This window comes from Oculina patagonica, chromosome 7 (assembly GCF_052425735.1).
Source record: "Oculina patagonica isolate OP01 chromosome 7, crgOcupat, whole genome shotgun sequence".
NCBI lineage: Eukaryota > Metazoa > Cnidaria > Anthozoa > Scleractinia > Oculinidae > Oculina > Oculina patagonica.
The window spans coordinates 19,889,365-19,907,479 of record NC_135764.1 but is presented as its reverse complement, the minus strand read 5'-3'; the positions used below and the strand labels follow the sequence as shown (position 1 = coordinate 19,907,479).

Below are 18,115 nucleotides of genomic sequence, written 5' to 3'. Positions count from 1 at the left end.
TTACCATAGCAACGGTAGACCTGTTACAAACACCCTTAATTTGGCTTTAGTGCTTATAACTCAAAAGCGAGCTCGGTGACCCCTATTTTTTTACTAACGTTTCAGCATATAAAGATACAACTTTCTGCAAAAGTTACAAAAATGCTACTTAGCGGGTTCACAGTCACCTTAAATTTTTGAAAATTAAACCGATAATATTTTTTTATTTTCAGATTAGATATTCAATGCAAGAGGCACGGGGTGTGATGAGAGGACCTTTCCCATAACACCCCGCGCGCCATGCGTTTTTACTGCGCAACCTGCGTGCACATCAAAGATATCCTAATCACTCCTTGGCCTTTGCCTTTCTCGGCTAAAAGTGACATAAAGGAGGAGGCAAGCGTGGCCGAGTGGTTTAGGGCGCTGGTGCTGTAATCCGGAGGTCACCGGTTCGAGGCCTGCCCTTGCCACTAGCTGGATTTGTTTCTCGGTTGTCCCGAGTTCAAATCCTCGACCACGCTTTGTATATAGCCAACTGGTCTGCCTCCTGCCAGTTGGGATTTTTAACCTTGTTATGTTCATTTAAAATTATTTGTTTCCTCTGTTTCAGTGGCATGCCTGTAAACTAGCTATCTCGTTGAGATATGAAGCTAAGTGCATGACCACTATAAACATATATTTATTTCTATTTTTAAACAACAGGCACTAGTCTGTAATGTTGAAGTAATTCACACGCATTCTCGTCCCCAGAGTCCCGCTTGTCCCTCTTAGCTATTGTCGGCGGAGCCTGTGCGCGAAAAACAAGTGGAACTGGGGATACATTATTTGATTGGCTGGATTATAACCAGCGGAGTTTCAAATCTAGCCAACCAAATCAACCGTTTTAAACTCTTAATAACAAAGAGATTTTAAAACTGTTAATTTTATTGACTGTTCTTTTTGTTAAAACCAGCCAATCAAATCATGTGTCCCCAGACTCACTTGTTTCTCGCGCACAGGCTTTCTGGGGCGGATCCAGGGGTGGTTCGGCTGGTTCGGTCGAACCCCCTAAACTGAAAGAAAAAACATTCTAACACCAGCGGTTTCTGACGAAAAAACATATGTGAACGAAACAAAATGCCAGTCTAAAATTTGTTTTATATAAGCGCTTCCTTCCATTGATGCGGGCACAAATGTAGATATTGCTGTAGTCTCCGAGATGTATATGTCAGATATCCCAAGCGCCTAGACTCTCGACATCGAATATGATCGTTGGATGAGAAAATGGCAATCAGAGACGGACAAATCAGACGCGCTTCAACCTGCCTTACAGCTTCGAAGAAACTCAATTTGTTTTTGTTCAAATTTTCCCTTAGGTTAACAAATGACAACTTTATTTATTTCACTTTCTGTCTATCCACATGCTCGTGATCCAGAAATCTTTCCGAACATCCACCTGTTGTTGCGAATTGCATGTATAATTCCGCTCAAACAGCACTTTAAAACTAGTCAAGCGCTACCTTCGGACCACGATGACAACCGAGAGACTCCTTGGCCTGACTTTAATGAGTATTCATTATGAAAAGCCTGTCGATTACGATGCTATCGTGCCGAAATTAGCCGAACAACAACCTCGTAGAATGTTACTCGTTAATCCCATTTTTGAGGAATCTTAAGCGTGACTTTTTAGAACACATTAAATAGCGAAGAAAAATATATTACAGTGATTTTAGTTTATTTTGTAGGTGTCAGTTGATTATTGTAAAGACTTAAACGTAGTCCTTGTTTAATAAAATAGCTTTAAAAATAGATGGTTTGTTGAGGTATTAAACCGTCCACAATCATCCCTCAAAACGCTGGAAATCGCATTTCTGAGGACCTAAATTTCAAAATTTCCCGGGGGGGCATGCCTCCGAACCCCCCCCAGATGGGCCCGTCTTCGGCGGTCCATATATCGAAATCCTGGATCCGCCCCAGGGCTTTGCCGGCTAATTAACAATTAGACTACGAGCCCAAGTTTTCTATGAGCAAATAGTCAACGAGGCGCAGCCGAGTTGACTATCGCTCATAGAAAACGAGGGCGAGTAGTCTAATTGTTTTAGTAGAAACTCTGAAGGATTGCAGTCCAAAACCTACAATATTGTGCACTTTGAAGACAAAAATCAAGAAAATTTACCGCTTAAAGAGCTACGCGAGCGCGCGACTGTTTTCTATCGGCGAATAGAAATCAGTGGGAGAACCAATCAGATTCGCGGATTTCCATTAGAACACAGCTGAGTTTCTACTAATAGAGGTTAGAACATTGACTGCTTTCCGACAGAGCTAATCGAAAAAAAGGTGATCAGTTTTTGGTGTAAAATTGATGGTAAAACAGGCCAATATACCCGTCCTTGTTCATGGTCTTTTTTCCAGGCTTTTCCATTGATAAAGATCAAAATTTTACAGGCCAGTAGAAGGGATGAACCGAGTAAAAGGAAGAGAGAATAAGAAAGTAAAGAAAAACGAAAAGAAAAGGAGCGAGGAAAAAAAATCGGAACGGTTCAGCAAAAAAAATGCGTATGCGCCAAAGTAAAATATTGTACATTTTTACATGGAAATTTCATCAAAAACTTGCTGCAGTGTCAGAAAGTGAATTTCTAGCAAATTTTAGAGAAATTTAGGACCGTAGAGCCAAAAAATCAATTATCGGTTAAAAAAAACGTGTTTTTCGGAGTGATTCCAGCAAATAAAGGTTAAAAGTGACATTAGATTGGATTTTTCGGTGGTAATTGTATTTTGCTCTGGTTAATCTTTCTGAAACCAAAAACAACCCGAAGCCATTTATGAAACAACCAAACGTATATTCGACACGTAATTGACTTTCTAAAATAGGAGAAAGCTGTCATAATTAAGCGGCACGGCAGACTGCTTCGTTGCCTTTATCGTACTCAAAAAAATGGCCCTCCTCTTCGCGACAAGCGCTAAAACCACGCACGGATAAGGCAAAATAATGCATCGACCCAGAATTGTGGGGGGGGGGGGGCTGCTGTAATTTCTTACACCTAAATAGAGCTGCGGAAAGTGGGCACGCCCGCAAAACACGCGGCCCACATGAGCACACAGTGACATGGGACATTAACAATGAAAAACAGTTTTATACAAGTGAAATGAAAACCTCGATCAACTGTTTTTTCTAGATTAGTTTTAATCGGCCATCGAACAACCATACGCCGAAACAACCGATATCTTGAAATTCAACTAGAACCCAATCCTCTAGTCAGTTCTGCTCGGCTCTCCAAAAGCAAGCAGTTAGGTCGCTGCTAAGTCGAAGTGATAGGCTCCCAGTCCATGATAAAAATGTATAAAGACGAAAGTCGGCTGTATCAAATTAGCTGGGTTCGTGTTAACTTACGCAAGATAATAAGAAACTGGAAACAAGAAAACCGAGTGATAAATGCAAATTCAAAACGAAGAATTTTGCCAAAACAAGCCTTAAGCTTGAAAGAATTAAAATTAAAACAAAACTAACAGTTTTAATGGAAAATAGATGAAAACAATCGTTTTATTCAATTCCCGTCAAGTTGTAATGGTAGTACCGGCTGCTCGAGCAAGTTTGTTTAAATACAAACCGTCTAGCCGCCTAAACAATATGTATGTAAAATTAAAAGCTGCTTTTTTTGTCACAACCTGTCGCCTTTTCCTGCAATTAACTGCGCTCGAACTCTTTTCTTTCGAAAAGTTTTTTTTCAATATTTTTAAGTATGTTTTCGTGCAATTTGAAGAACGTGCCATGAATATCAATTTTTTTGCGACTTTCTGGCCGGATAATAGAAACAGTAATTCGTCACGTGCTTTTAAAACTGATATCGAATAAAAACTGACGATACTATTCGGTTGTTGATGTTTTGTGAAAAGTACAGCGTGTTCTTAGAAGTAAAATATTGTAATATTTCAATAAAAATTCGAGACACCATGTTTTATAAACTACAACTTTGAAAACCAATCGATATGTATTAGCAATTTGCGCTATACGGATGTCAAATGTAACGCACAGTTTTTAAATCATTACCTTGTATTTTACTACGATTTAAGGATAAATCTAATAAGATAAGTTTTATTCAAGAGGTACACTTTAATCGCATTGCGTGCTTTTTAAATTTGCAGTTAAATAACGATTCTTTAAAGATGGGTTTTCCCACTTGATCTAGTTAAATTGAGCCTAAAATTAAATAGACTACAAACAAGACGTCCCTAAAAAAGCATTATACATACCAATTTCAGTTGCGATGCGTAACAAAGGGCCTCGTGTTGAGCGAATTTTAAATCGTCGTCTTCGCTAAATTGAACCACCGGACCGCCAGCACAACACTTTTAAAGAAACCAATTGAAAGCTAAGATTGACAGGAGCTTTTTGCACGCGAGCGTGACAGCATGCCACTAAATGAACACTTGAATGACATTCCGTGTCGTTTTTTATCCTCGAAATAATGGATAACCAGAAAAAAGCTGAATAAATGAATTATTCTTCCGCTGGTGGACATCAAACTGTCAACATTTTTCACAACTGCAGACATGAAGACGACAAGAAATGACGTTTCTCGCTGCACCTGCTTCGTGTTCCCGCCGAGAGGTATTGTGTTCAACTGCGACAAATTGGGGGATGGCATTATTAATGGAAAAGAAAAATGAATTCAATGCAATTTTTCCGATTTTGATGCTTTTAACGGAGACATTTTCAATCACAATTAAGAAAAGGTAGTCGAGTGAACCAAATAATTGCATACTCCCTGCCTTAACCCTTTCCTTCTGCATCACCGTAATAAACAATTTTTCTATCTTTCCGGCATTTTACAAAACAAATCGCAAATTTTCCACCCACGTAAAATTTGTTTTGCGTAATAGTCAATAAATACCTGCGATAAATTATGCTGCATCTCTGCCATACTAGTAAAACGTGCATGTTAGTTCTTTTTACAGCTGTGCATGTTTTTTTGTAATTACAATTCGTGTAATAAACGAGGGTAAACCCGTATCTACCCTTTAAAACATTTTTCTCTTTTTTCCTATAAAGCAACGTTAACAGCTTTGAGAATTCAACTAAACACAAAGCCCTAAGCACTCTTTCTAGCAACTTCTAAATTCTCGGCTTTTTCAAAACCTACATTGTAATGTTCTTTTAAATGTAATTGATTGTGTAAGGGAAGGAGGAGGGGTAGGGAGGAAGTAAAGACTGCTTTGACGATTACCAAGTGGAACAGACCAACTAAATGGTTAAAACCTTGTGAGTGAAAGTGGTTAATAGTTTCAGTGGGGGCTTTATATGTGCGGTACATGCGACAAATAAACCGCTAAAAGCTGGCAACACGAACGATCGGCGCGACCGTTCAGGTTAAAGCGATATTAAATCATTTTAACGATTAAGAGAACCCATAAAATAAATTTGTCCATTTCTTCAAAAATTGATGGAGAAAAATAGTTTTAAAATCCAAACCACAACATTTAGTCTGGTGGTTTCGGACAAAGACGGGACAATGCAGATGTAACACAATTTGTTTTAGATAAGAAGACTTTTTCTTTAAAACGATGGGCAACGGTTACCCCAGCACTTTGTGAGGTTGCCTTCAACAATTCTGGGGCTCTGCGGAAGAAATACGTTTTAACCTGCAATGTAGAAAGCCTTCTTACGGTGAAAAGTAAATTTCGTTTGGTTGTTGTTGTGATTGTGTATCAGTGTAGCAAATTATGAAATTGTATCTACGATATGGAATCTTTTATTCCGATAACTGTTCCCTTTTGTTAGAAGGAAAAGGGTAAACCTCTGAGTGTACACAAAAAAAGGTTTCTAGGTATTAAACACCCAAGGTAAAACCACATCAAAAAACTCTAACTGACTGGAAAAATATTGCAAAATATTTGTTAAAAAAAAAACAATGCTAAAAAATGAGTACAACTTAATTGCCTAACCCCTTGTAACTGTTTTTTTTTTTTTTTATCAAAACTGATGTCTAGTTGACGCTTTGTTTTAAGCAACCAAAGCGTCGCCATATAATGGTTTAAAAAGACGCAATGTCATTAGAACAGCAGTCATTTCATAACGAAAAATATTTTGTGTTTTTCTCACACGTTTCAGCTCAGCTGTGATACAGTGTAGTTTACTGTCGTTGCGTTGTCATTCTGAAAATTTTTGACAGCATTTTCATTAGATCTTGTCACTTTCTGACATCTTTTTTGATGGTTTTTTTAATTTCTCTACCAATCAGAGAGCCGACAGACTCGCACGTGGCTACCTTGACTTTCCATCTTTGACGGATTAACTCGGTCTCCGATTGGCTGAGTTAGGAGAAAGCCAACAAAAAGATATCAGGAAATTAATCAGAAACTTTATCGAGTGGTATGGAATGATTCACGTTCAATACAGCTCTTTATTCAAGGTATTTTAAAACTTTACCATCTACAAGGACGGTTTATAGTTAGCAAGATATGAAGGCAGAACCATACACTATATATATTTTATATCATAGCTAGCAGAACCGCACAATCAAATGCACCATAATCCAATATTGTACGCTGATAGCGCGAGCGAATCGTTTCAACAAAAACATTTCTCTCGCTAAATTCCTTTATTTTTGGCGCGGGTTTTGATGTAAATTTCCACCGGCAATGTTATCAAACAATCGGTTCATGTTTTTAGCTGTGCGCTATCGAGTTATGGTGCACACGGAAAGTTTAGAGAGCACTTAAAAAGCTAGAGTTGCTCTTTTACGCTTCTTTTGTACTCTCCAAACTTCAGTTCGCGTGCATCAAAACTCGATAGTGCAGGCTTAAAGCATTTGAGAAATAGCGAGAAATAAGTTTAAGCTGGCCGTAGTCGAGCGTTTTCCATTTTTTTCTGTGTTTTCAAATGGTCGGGATTTTTTTATGACAGTGTAACACATGGCTTTGCGAGTGCTTTCTTTACATGCTTTTTGCGCGACACAATAAAATATGGACTTAAATACTATGATAGAACATGCTTTTTAGACAATCAGAGAACACTGTTTGAAAGGAGGCGAAACTTCAAATAAACAATCCGCATAACGTATTCCACTAACTGTCAATCTTATCACAGAAACACGATTAAATGATAAACATATTTTATTTGCCCAACCAGCAGAGCAGGGCTTTTGTAATACAATTCCAATAACACTGTTACCTATTAGAACAGCTTTGCCTTACATTTCTTAGTCAAAAGGTACAAGGCTTAACATCTGGCTTACCTTAAAATGAGCACAAATTTAATGACCATTTAACGAAGAATAGAATAACCACGACCACGTCATTTCATAAAGATTTTTTTTTTTTCAATGAATGAGAAGTGATTAAAGAGTTCTTTTGTATAACAGTTAGCAAATTTGAATATCTTCAGGTCAGTTGAAGTAAACTATTGAATGAAAGGAAGATCTCTAAAAGTTAAGAAAATTGATCGACAACATTTGGAAGATGAACAATACGTTTTTCTTGAATGCTCTTTTACACAAATTCTAAAATCTATCGAATAAGAACCGACAATTTTTTCAAATCGTATATTACAGGCTGCTTTTAAGCTAGGTAACATTACCTTTTTTCTGCTCTTTGATACCCACAGTATGTACTGCTGACATGTTTCTCTAATTCTCTTTGTTTGTTCTTGTGGAGTAACTTTTCATCTTACCACTTTCCGAGCGATGAGAGCGAAGCCGTAAAATAGCCCTCAGTTCTTTCAACATAAACACATTTTATATGCTGTACCCTAAACCTATATACACCGGTAATGTTCTGCTCTTTCTTCGTGTAAAAACTTTTACCTGTCCTTGAAGTGTACGAACTGCCTTTTGGGGAAAAGTCTCGGTATATAAACAAATGGCGGATAAAAAACGTTTGGTGACAGCATACTTGAAGTCAATTCTAAACACCGTTCTCTACGTGAATCTTACAAGTTAATCTTGCGTTTTTTCCTCTTTTTTCGTTCCGCTTCCTCGGCTAGTCTCTTCTGCAATTCTTCTCGTCTTTGAAGTTCCATATCCTGCAGGAAAATGAAAAACAGTCCGTTCAAATGCAATGTAATAGGAAAATTGGTAATTTGTGAAGGTTTCAAGACAAAATAAAAAGCTTGTTTTGGCGACCGCGCAAGATAGAGCCCAGACTCCTTTGAGCCGAGAACGCCTGGGGACTAGGCTGGTTAAAAAGCTCATACACTGTGCTCTAACCAATCACAACACACATATGCTATTTTTTCAACCAATCAAAACCAATCGTGGCTTGACTTAAGGTGGATTTAAACTGACGCGTAATTTTTTTTTAGAGACAATGTATGAACGACTTACGTAAACATGTAGGTAAGTCGTTCATACATTGTCTCTAAATTTTTTTACGCACGTAAACGCACGTTAAAAAATTACGCGTCACTGGAAATCAACCATTACGCGCGTTTTTCCGCGCGTGGCGCCGGTTGTATGTCTTGTCCTGATTGGTTGATCGCGTTATTGTGATTGACAAACGTCCTTACTTTGAGTTTGTTTTTATTTTCAGCAGTCACCAGACGTTCGCCCAAAGTTACCTTACAAACACGAAGCAATTAAATTGGCAGCATGGGAGATTCCTTCTCCAATTTACACTTCTAACATCTTCCGTAATGTAACTCCGTGACAAGCTGTACTTCTACGCAACCATTAGTAAAGTAAATTCTCGAAACCTGTCCTCTCGCTCGAAAAAAGTACCCGCATCCTTTGATTCCCTTTTTTTCTTACCTTTGAAGGTGAATTTGCAGGCGACGACATTCCAGAAGACTTTGCAGGCGATGTGACGGGCGTCTTCTTTGGGGAGGCCCTGGGGGAGGTGGTTGAAGGTCCGCCATCTTGTCCTAATAGGGAGGGCGGGGGCACATCAGCCCATGAAGGGGCACTGGGTCCTCCAACAGCTCCGCCAACTGCTAATGACCCGTAAATATCATCAGCGTCATCATCTTCTTCTTCAGGCTCTATTGAAATGTAACAAACAAACCATAAATGCAGAAAGATTTAAATCCGACCTTTGTGAATACAATTTCAGTGCAATACATCACGTTTCTTAGCAGAATCTTAGCAGCAGCTCCTCTCTAGACAACGAGAAATGAGTCAATTCAACTCTTAAAACGACAAGATTACTATCGTAAAAGATTTACACACCTTATTCGATGGTTTAACATATATACGAGAAATGAGCAAAATGTTCGCGCGTGTTATATGTTAAACCATCGAATAAGGGATTTGTTATTCCACTGAGTTTGTCGCTTTAAACGTCAACCCTAAAGGACGTAAACAAGTCAAAGTTTGCACCGTTAAGTCGGCCATTTTGTTGCTCCGCTTTCCATCCATATTTTTTACCCTGTTCTACAGTGTATTACCGGCTCATATTTTGCGTGTTCGTTTATGGTAAAATGGCGTAATAATGGAATAACAATATTTCTTATCGATTGTAATTCAAACGTGTGCCAACGCCGCCATCACGGAAAAAAATAAAATTACTTCCCGTCCCACACAACAGCGTTACGGTGCTGACACTCGAAGTGACGTGCCTAAGGGACTTGTCGCAGCGGCATATAGCAGGAACAAAATCACATGTACACACACAAGGAAATGTAGTAGCGCATGTTGCAGCGACACGTCCCCTAAAAGTATCAGCACACACTAAGGGACCTGTCGCTGAAACATGTCCCTGCTACACGTCCCTGTCTGTGTACATGTTGTAATTTTGTCCCTGCTACATGTCCCTGCTGTTTGTCCCTTCCTGTGTCGCCTGGCACCTTTAGTAAGCAAAGGAATCGTTATTACAAAAGTACAACTATGTTTTACCTGGCATGTCTTTCTCTGCTAGCCATGCTGTTTTTATCATGACCTGTTTATAAAGTTCGCCTGAAGCATCATCAAATCCTTTTGTAGCGGCCTCTTTCACAGCATCCTCAAAACCCTGATGATGCAAATGGACACAGAAATTGGAAGAAAAGAAAAGAAACCTTAAAACTATAGTTTACTTGGGTAGAAATACACCAAAGAGACAACATTGAGCTAAAACGGAATTAGGATGGTTCGGAATGCCGAATATTTAAGTGGATAACAAGATAAAATAAGACTTTAAAATATTTTGCTACGTTAGAAAAACAACAAACAGACAAAAACAAGACAAAACGGAATAAGGATGTTTTTGATTGAAGAAAAAATAAATGGATTATAAAATGAAAAGAAACTCTTTTTACATAGTTCACGGTAGAAAAACAATAAAGAGGCAACAACAAGCGAACAACGGAATAGCACTGGGTAGATTTTAATGGATTATGGAATAAAAAATAAACTTTCAAATAGAACTTTATTAGGTAGAAAAACAACAAGTAGACAACAACAAGTTCAAACGAATAAGGATCTTTAAGATTAGTGGTGATTATACGGTTTAAAAAAGAAATGAAAATAAACTTCCGAATAACGGATTCGCGCTGAATTTCCTTCCGGGCTAGACGAAAACTAAGTTTAAAAACACAAGTTGTAATAAGAACAATTTAACAACAGAGTGTTTTAAGGCTTAACGTAGTTATGAAATCATTACATAATTTCCTGTTGTTGTAAAAAAGGTTTTCTCTTGTAAATACCAGGCTGACAATTTTTTTAAGAGATTTCTTTGTTATTTTTTGATCAGGGAACATGTTGCTCAGATTTTCCCTGCTTTAAACCGCGCACGGCCTTTGCTTTCTCTCTGTCTCCACATTGGTAAATAGTTCTACGCACAAGCAGAACATTCTATTTGCAGCAAGTGGCACGGTATACAGTAGTGCGCGTGAGTAAGGTACACTCTTTTTTCGAGGCTGAAAAAAGGCCAAATGAATTTAAGAACATCTTAAGAACGTGCCCAGGCTGAAATTTGGTTACGAACAATTTTGTTTTTCCATTTGTTGTAAGTGACAAATATATGTGCTAAATGAATAAATCTTCATTCAAATCCTGACCTGTAACCAACATTGTCATCACTCATTGGTGACGTGAACATGTAGATATCGGTTAGCAATGAATTTACTGCAATACCACTTTGTTTCTAAAAGTTAAACATTTTAAAATCATTTTAGGCTCAAATCTTCGAAAAAGTTAAGAACGTTCAGCCTCGGCCGGAGATTAGACGTTTTTATATATAAATAATTAACTAAAAAATCTCGATGATTTGGTAAGTGCAGAATGCAATATGGAACAATTGAAAGTATGATGTTTTATATATGTTCGTGTTTATTTGCTTTATTTTACTTTCGGAAAAACTGTTCACAGGCTACTTGTATTCTTTCCCAGGTGTTCCTTACGCTAATCTTTGCAAACGTAACACGACACTTTTGTTCGTTTGTAACAAAATACTTTTGTCTTCCTTGAAAATGCGATAACGTGAAACTTTTGTTTTTTGTTTGTTTTACGGCGGCATCGATGACATTTGTTTAATTTAATTAAGTTACGGTTTAGACTGCACGAAAGACGATCCTCAAAAACTAAAGAAAGAAATCTAATCAAAAAACATATTTTTCGACAGGTTTTTTAAAACGCAGTACAGCTAGGATATTTGTTTCCTGGTTATCAGGTGTTCACGCCAAAAAATCCCGGTGCAAGTTTTTGCATACCTAATTACGAAAGCGCTGTGAAAGTCTCAAAATCGAATTTAATTAATTTGCGGTTTTTACTTGGCGCCAAGGAGTCTGCAGGAAGCCTACCGCAAACACGCAATACAAGCGATGTTTATGAGAGTTCCAGAAAACAACGTGGACTAATCTGCGCATGCGTTTGGTGTAAATTACGTTGAGTAGTACCACAAGGAGAGCAAAGGGTTTTCTGAAACAAATATATACATTTGAGATCTTCATATGAAAGTAACGTAGATGTGCTCCAGGTTTTACCTAGGGGTACGGTCAGGTACTCCCCACCCCCACCCCCTCCACAAGGAATAATTAATTAATTGATATTAATTAATTAATTGGTGATTAAAAGTTTACACATTAGCGCGTTAGGGGTTTAGAAGACGACAGCCCACCAAACCATCACAAAAGTGCATTCTGCACTAAAAAGAGTGTATTATGAGTACGCAGTTATTTAAAGATAGCGTAATGATCTTCTTACCAATCGAAGAAAGGAAAAAATAAATTTAACGCAATTAGTAATCTGAATTTACAGATAATGCGCAAACGACTTCAAATATCTCACGATATTTGTACTCCACAAGACCGGTTTAACAGGTTATTTTCACTGTTTTCAGTCCTCAAGTATTTTTCTGGGCCGCGCGCAACACAAAACGCAGTTCAATGTCTGGCGCCTAATTAACTTAGTCTTAAATTTTCAGCCGTCCACTCGTCCCATCCCCCTAGAGGACGAAGAGGACGGCTGACATTTCAGACTACTCGTTCACTATTCGCTCACACAAACTCGACATTGTAAGCTACTAGTTAAGCATTAACCAATTAGAACTCAAAACAAAAAATAAGAAACCCTGCCCCAAGAGCGGGAAAACATGCGTATATCAAGTAACGATTCGACTCTGTCTTGTTCCGGATTGGTTTAAAAACCAGCTAGTTTCCTCTGATTGGCTAAAGCACTGAATGAGCTTTTTATCTTATCGTACAGCTTATTATACATGCAGGTATAATTCCCTTCGAAAGTTTATCAAATACCATTTTTAATTGGATTTTTTCAGGCAATGTAAAAATCCGAAACGTGTATCAACAACTATTAATATTATATATCAGGGTGGGTATCAGTGTGATAAAGGCGCAAATAAAGTTCCTACCGGTTCATGAGTAAAGTGATATGGTGTTCTAAAGACTGCCAAAACTTGAGCAAAGACTTCAAAGATAAGATCACCCACAGATGCGAGTCTTTTTTATGAGCTCTACATACCTGCGACAGAATCATTTTGCTTTTAAAGGCATTTTCATCAAATTCAGAGGTTCCAAGGCTTTCTGAAACAATATGTACCAAAATGTTAGCTGTGAATCTGTGTTCCTGTAAACCAAAAGTTAAAGTCCACCAAGTTAAAACAAAGAAAATCATAACCATGAAGGAGGTTTGGGTACGCTGTCATAATAAGCATAGATTTTTACGATTTTATTTCTTCTCTTACTCCGTAGTTTTTGTTTCGATTGAGACGATATATCATTTTCAACTCTCTCCATGGTGTTTGGATATCTCAATGAAACACTGTCGCACGTGTTTGATATGTTACTTGAATAATTTGAATTACCCGCACACTGCCATTTTGGCACTTGTGACATCATATGGTTTCTTTTTTGTTGCACAACAAGAACAGCAACCATGTTACATTAGATTTTCGAAAATGGTGGTCCGTAGTTGGCAGGAAATTTGAAATTTATTTTGTATCCAATGTTTCAATACATAGAGGATATTACATGGTTGCGCGGAAATATGAAATTTATCTTCGAGTGTTCAAATCGATATCTCACGAGTGAGCGCAGCGAACGAGTGGGATATCAATTTGAACAATTTTCTGCCAACTACGGACCACCATTTTCGAAAATCTAATGTAACATGGTTGCTGTTCTTGTTATGCAACAAAAAAGAAACCATATGATGTCACAAGTGCCAAAATGGCAGTGTGCGGGTAATTCAAATTATTCAACAGGGCTAACTTGTCAGGAAATGTTTCGAAATCGATATCTTCACATGTGAAAATAACATGTTATTTTCACGTGTGAAGATATGATTTTTTCGCGTAAAAGATTTCCTGGTATTTCACTGATGTTTATATAATAAACTTGAATATTTTTCAAATTTGTTGGTGGACAATAGTTCTAACCAACAATTCAACAGCCTTTGTTCTGATAGCGGACGTTTCCTTTAAAAATATTTTTATGGAGCACGATATTGGTTGCTTTTGTGGGTTTGAAAATTAAAGCTGGAGGTATTTCTAGATACATCCATACCCTTCCCTTCCCATCACTTTCGTTTTGAGTAGCTTACCTAAACAGTAGAGAAATAAGCTCTTTCAGGAATTTTAAAGGAACTGGGATTAATCACACTGTATTTTTGGTAAACAGTTCCAAAAACTTACATCCATTTGACGGCACAGCTTTCAAATTCAGACAAATCATCTTAGATTACAACAATTGGCTTTTCAATTTCAATTCCATGGTTCTATGATCATGATGGACACTGACCCTTCCCATTAAAAAAGAAAAATATTTTTTTCTGAAATGGACTTGAAATAAACCATACTTCTTGACAAGCGAACTCCTGAATCCTTATAATCCATAATCTCCTGATCTTTCTTCCTGAGCAGTGTGCACAATTCAGCCTGACGTCTGTGCAGCTCAGCAATCATGCCTAACATGGGCTGTACTAGCTGTGATCCAACCTTCAACAAAAAAGTAAAGACTTTAATTGTAATAGAACTTAATAGAGTACAGTTTAGCAAACATAACAAAGTCATCCACTGAAAATTTTTTACTCCCCCCCTCCTGTGATTTCTAATGGACTGCCACTTTAAGGTGAAGCCCTGAGACTTCTCAGAACAAACTCTTGCCTTATAGTGCGCAGATATCCCCAAATAATGATACAGACAACACTGTCTGAGGTCAACCTCAATAACAGACAGTCAACTCTTCAACAAAAAACAAAACCAAAGAAACAGATCTTGCCATTGGTCACAATGTACCACCCATCAGTGCGTAACCCTAAAAATATACTAATGCTTAACCAGGATTTAATAAAAAATCAGCCTTTGCTGAACTCCAACTTCAGGCCTGTCATTATTCTTTATTCACTGGAGAAGTGATGTTTGATAATCAGCCAAGCACATGAAATACAGATGGGTGAGGGTGCAACAATGGACTTCAACCAGGGCTTCCAGAAGGGGTACAGCAAGGGGGTCCTAAAAGAGGATCCAAAAGGGACATTGCAAATGGGGTCTGGAAATGATATCCAAAAAAGGCCTAGAAAGGAGGTCCTTAAAAAGAATCCAAAAGTGGGTCAAGAAATCCAGAAGAGGGCTTCAGAAAGGGGATCCACAATGGGGCGCAAATGCTTCACCTTCTATAAAACCACCAGAAAATGGACAGCTGCATTTGGACCTGCAGAAACAAGCCTGGTGTTGTTCCTATTTCATTAGGGAAGTCATACCAAAACCATAACAAAGGGATCTATCAGCAACAGCAAGTTTGCCATTGATTAGGATTATTTACTTAAATGGAGTGTTGATATTTGGAGGAAATTGTATTTGACAAAAACTACATATCAATGAACAATTAAAGCAAATTAAATTAATATAATATAAAATTGTTAATTTGTTGATTTAATTACCATGTCCTTTTGTCCAACTGTACAGTGAAATTCCCAAACAAATGGCACACCTGCCTGCAACTTAGTCTTCATTTTCACAATCAGTTGATCATCAGAAATAGCATCCTGCCAAATGGAAAGGTTCCTATTGTAATAATCAGCTTACAGTGAAATTCAGTTGGCATCCTTATACAGTCAAACCTCCTGTAAATGAACACCTCTGAGTCATAGAAAGTGTCTGCTTAGGAGAGGTGTCTACGTACAGGAGATTTAAAATATAGTGCTTGTATATGGCCAGGAACATGACTTAGTGTCCATTTAGGAAAGGTGTCCACTTATGGGAGGTTAAAAATGAAGTGTTTGTATGTGGCTGGGACAATGAATAAATGTTCACATCATGCACTTAGGAGAGGTGTCAAGTAGCAGAGGTTAGGCTGTAAAAGTTTATTATTAATAATTATGATGCTTTTGACCAAAACAGTCCCTAAACTCAGAATTACTTTTAAAGGGTGTGGTTTAAACAAACCTCAGAGATTAGTGGTTGAGAGGGAACAAAACACACTTTTTCCCATGAAGGATAGTCATTAGTGTGTTGTTATACCCTTCAAATGAATTACATGACTGTATACACTCTCATGTCTCTATTGTTTACAATAAAAAAATCAACATTTTCCTACAACTGCCTTAAATCTAAGAACAACATTATTTATAAATTAAAACACCAAATTTATTCACACTCATTTGTTGTTTTACCGTGGCTTTCAAAACAAAGGTCCTGATCGTGTGCAAGTCCAATGTTCAAGCTTTTGTTTAGCCTGCGAACAGGCTTTCTGGAAAACGCTCGGCCGGCGGAAAGCACTCTCCGAAAATCTCTCGAAAGCCTGTACGCAGACTAGCTTTTGTTGCTTATAAGGAAGTGAGTTTTGTTGCCCTAGGGAGTTAATGGTCACACCAAAATGCAGACCATGCACACTGTAGACTGTGCAGACTGAGTACTTTTTTCCTTATACTGGTTCTTAAAATTAATCGCTATTCAGATTTTGCAACCTGAAAAATCTGAGTCAAAAGTACATACATACATACATACATACATGTAAAAAATAACAACCTAGAAAATTATAGAAACAAAAAACACTAAGCGAAGAAATAAAGCATTACAATTAAATTAAAGTTACCTTATATAATACTAATATATAATAAATAAGATCAGTTTATATACAAATTACATAAAATTATAGTTTCGGACGAGGCGCTTAAAATCGTTGAAGGAATTGATTGTTCTGTAAGTGTCAGGTAGAGAGTTCCATAGTTTGCAGGCAAGATACCTGAAAGAATTTAAAGTAATTATGAGAATCAGTGTAAGAAAAAAAGTACTCAGTCTGTACAGTCTGCAGTCTGTACAGTCTGCGTTTTGGGGTGACCAGGGAGATAAACAGTTTAGACCAAGAGTTGCATGATGTTGTTTAAATTATGTTTCAGCTGAGGGATATAACCCTACAGTTAAATTTTAAAATAACATTATTTTAGTGATTTCTTAGTCCAACCTCATTTATTGTAAATGTTGGTTCTCCTTTTTGATTGCATTCCTCTACACTTTTTTGTACAAATTTCAGCAGGTATGAAAGTTTTGCCTCAACATTTGGGTTTAGTTCCTGTGGAGAAAAAAAGCACTGTGTTATATGACAACACCTCTCACACTTCTTGAATAAAAAGTGCCTGAACAACCCTCCAAGTAAAGACATTTTAGTCGCCATGGCGACTAAAATTTTGGAGCTGGCGACTAAATTTGAACCAAGGTCGCCAGCTTGGCGACTAAAATTGAGAGGAATGATTGAAAGCATCAGCTTAATTTGGTGACTAAAATTTTTCACTGGCGACCAAAACTTGAGTAGTTGGTGGCCAAATGGCCACTAAGGAAAAAAGTAAACTTGGAGGGTTGCTGAACAAGAAAGGCAAAAAAGATCCTAAAAATCCTTATTTCATGGTCACGGCCCCCCGGACCCCTCCCCTAGATCCGCCACTGCATGTGTAATCTGCCAAACCATTAAATAAAGTGTATATAGTTATGTTTACACTTTACAGCGGTAGTTCAAACATTATGTTCTACATTTTTGTCATATGTGCATGTAAAATTGATTTCCCTGAGGAGGTAATAATATTAACAGTTTTCTTGGTAATTGGCCCAAAAAATCTATTTTGAAACTTTAAGTTAAATTTCTAACTTGAACTCTAAATTTTAACTAAATTACAAACTCAAAAAGAACAGATTCTAACAATGTTAGATGAATAGCACTTATCTGTGTGACTTGTATCCTATGTCTTTTCAGTGAGAATGCGATTACAAGAAATCTAATGAGCCCCTGGTGCTTGGATTTCCCTTTAAAAGCTTGCAAACTCTTATTAAAATGACTATAAATGACGAGGATCGATCCGGGGTGTGAATGAACAAGCAACAGCTTCAGAATAACTGGTCATTTCTAAAATAGAATAAAATTTCTTGCAAGTGGCAGAAAATTCTACAATTTAAAGCCAATGCACTTAAAAGTAAATGCCACATCTTCATCAACATCGTTTAATCTTCCTTGATGCCCACACAAGTCATTTATGAGCAATCAGTAATAATAAGAATAAGTAAGTTATAAATTACCGACCTTAGCTCTTTCCCTGAAGCTGTCACGTTCAACTTTCTCGTACCAGAAAGTGCTGAAATCCCACAAGCAAAACTCGTACGAGCAGTCCATCTCCACAAACATTGACTTGACTAGAAATTGCTTGTCTAATATAGAAAACGGTTTCCATGGCTGGGAGTTGAGATCTGGTTTCCAACGGCGCCTCCATGATGTTTCTCTGCGAACTGTGGCCGCCATCTTGTT

The 18,115-nt window shown here is 37.6% G+C and overlaps 2 protein-coding genes across 2 annotated transcripts in view; both read right to left on the bottom strand.

Annotated features, from left to right (window-relative positions):
* Positions 1 to 4,287, bottom strand: part of LOC144661088 (reversion-inducing cysteine-rich protein with Kazal motifs-like) — an 83,812-nt gene extending 79,525 nt beyond the window's left edge. The window contains exon 1 of the mRNA XM_078521796.1: positions 4,210 to 4,287. The gene's annotated coding sequence lies outside the window, so the exon portion shown is untranslated. The remainder of the gene's footprint in view (positions 1 to 4,209) is intronic.
* A 2,724-nt stretch (positions 4,288 to 7,011) lies between these two features.
* LOC144661114 (non-homologous end-joining factor 1-like) lies at positions 7,012 to 18,115 on the bottom strand. Its single transcript, XM_078521822.1, has 8 exons — positions 17,894 to 18,115; positions 16,787 to 16,894; positions 15,264 to 15,368; positions 14,181 to 14,319; positions 12,846 to 12,907; positions 9,786 to 9,900; positions 8,703 to 8,932; positions 7,012 to 7,978 (listed from the first exon to the last, which is right to left on the bottom strand). Exons 1-8 carry the CDS (start codon positions 18,107 to 18,109, stop codon positions 7,886 to 7,888), a joined length of 1,068 nt encoding a protein of 355 aa, XP_078377948.1. The 5' UTR covers positions 18,110 to 18,115; the 3' UTR covers positions 7,012 to 7,885.

Excerpts from the sequence above, each read along its gene's own strand:
- LOC144661114 (XM_078521822.1), bottom strand. The coding sequence starts at position 18,109 with ATGGCGGCCACAGTTCGCAGAGAAACATCATGGAGGCGCCGTTGGAAA. Across the intron at positions 14,320-15,263 it reads CAGTTGGACAAAAGGACATG|GTTGGATCACAGCTAGTACA; the intron begins GTAATTAAATCA and ends TTTTTGTTGAAG. Across the intron at positions 12,908-14,180 it reads AGGAGTTCGCTTGTCAAGAA|AAAGCCTTGGAACCTCTGAA; the intron begins GTATGGTTTATT and ends ATATTGTTTCAG.